Raw genomic sequence first — 341 nt, 5'->3', positions numbered from 1 at the left:
CCCGGGGAGGATGGGGGTCCGGCAGCTCCTGCGCCTGCTCCTCACCACTGCCATGCTTGACCTCTCCCAGACGGTGAACCCCTTCGTGGCCCAGCAGACCCCCCCAGACCCTTGCTACGATGAGAGCGGCGCTCCTCGCCGCTGCATCCCCGAATTCGTCAACGCTGCCTTCGGGAAGGAGGTTCAAGCCTCCAGCACGTGCGGGAAGCCCCCGACGCGGCACTGCGATGCCTCAGACCCCCGCCGAGCCCACCCGCCCACCTACCTGACCGACCTCAACACCGCCTCCAACATGACGTGTTGGCGCTCGGAGACCCTCTACCACTCACCCCAGAACGTCA

At 67.2% G+C, this 341-nt stretch overlaps 1 protein-coding gene across 1 annotated transcript in view; it reads left to right on the top strand.

The window, feature by feature from the left end:
* The first annotated feature begins 10 nt into the window (after positions 1-10).
* The window catches only part of LOC104162718 (netrin-3), a 24,163-nt gene continuing 23,832 nt past the window's right edge, over positions 11-341 (top strand). Inside the window, exon 1 of the mRNA XM_009701523.1 lies at positions 11-339. Coding sequence (XP_009699825.1) covers positions 11-339 — 329 coding nt within the window. The remainder of the gene's footprint in view (positions 340-341) is intronic.

The sequence above is a fragment of the Cariama cristata genome, unplaced genomic scaffold (genome assembly GCF_000690535.1).
Source record: "Cariama cristata isolate BGI_N322 unplaced genomic scaffold, ASM69053v1 scaffold3016, whole genome shotgun sequence".
Taxonomy (NCBI): Eukaryota; Metazoa; Chordata; class Aves; order Cariamiformes; family Cariamidae; genus Cariama; species Cariama cristata.
The sequence above is the reverse complement of the archived record's forward strand: the minus strand, read 5'-3'. Positions and strand labels throughout refer to the sequence as shown.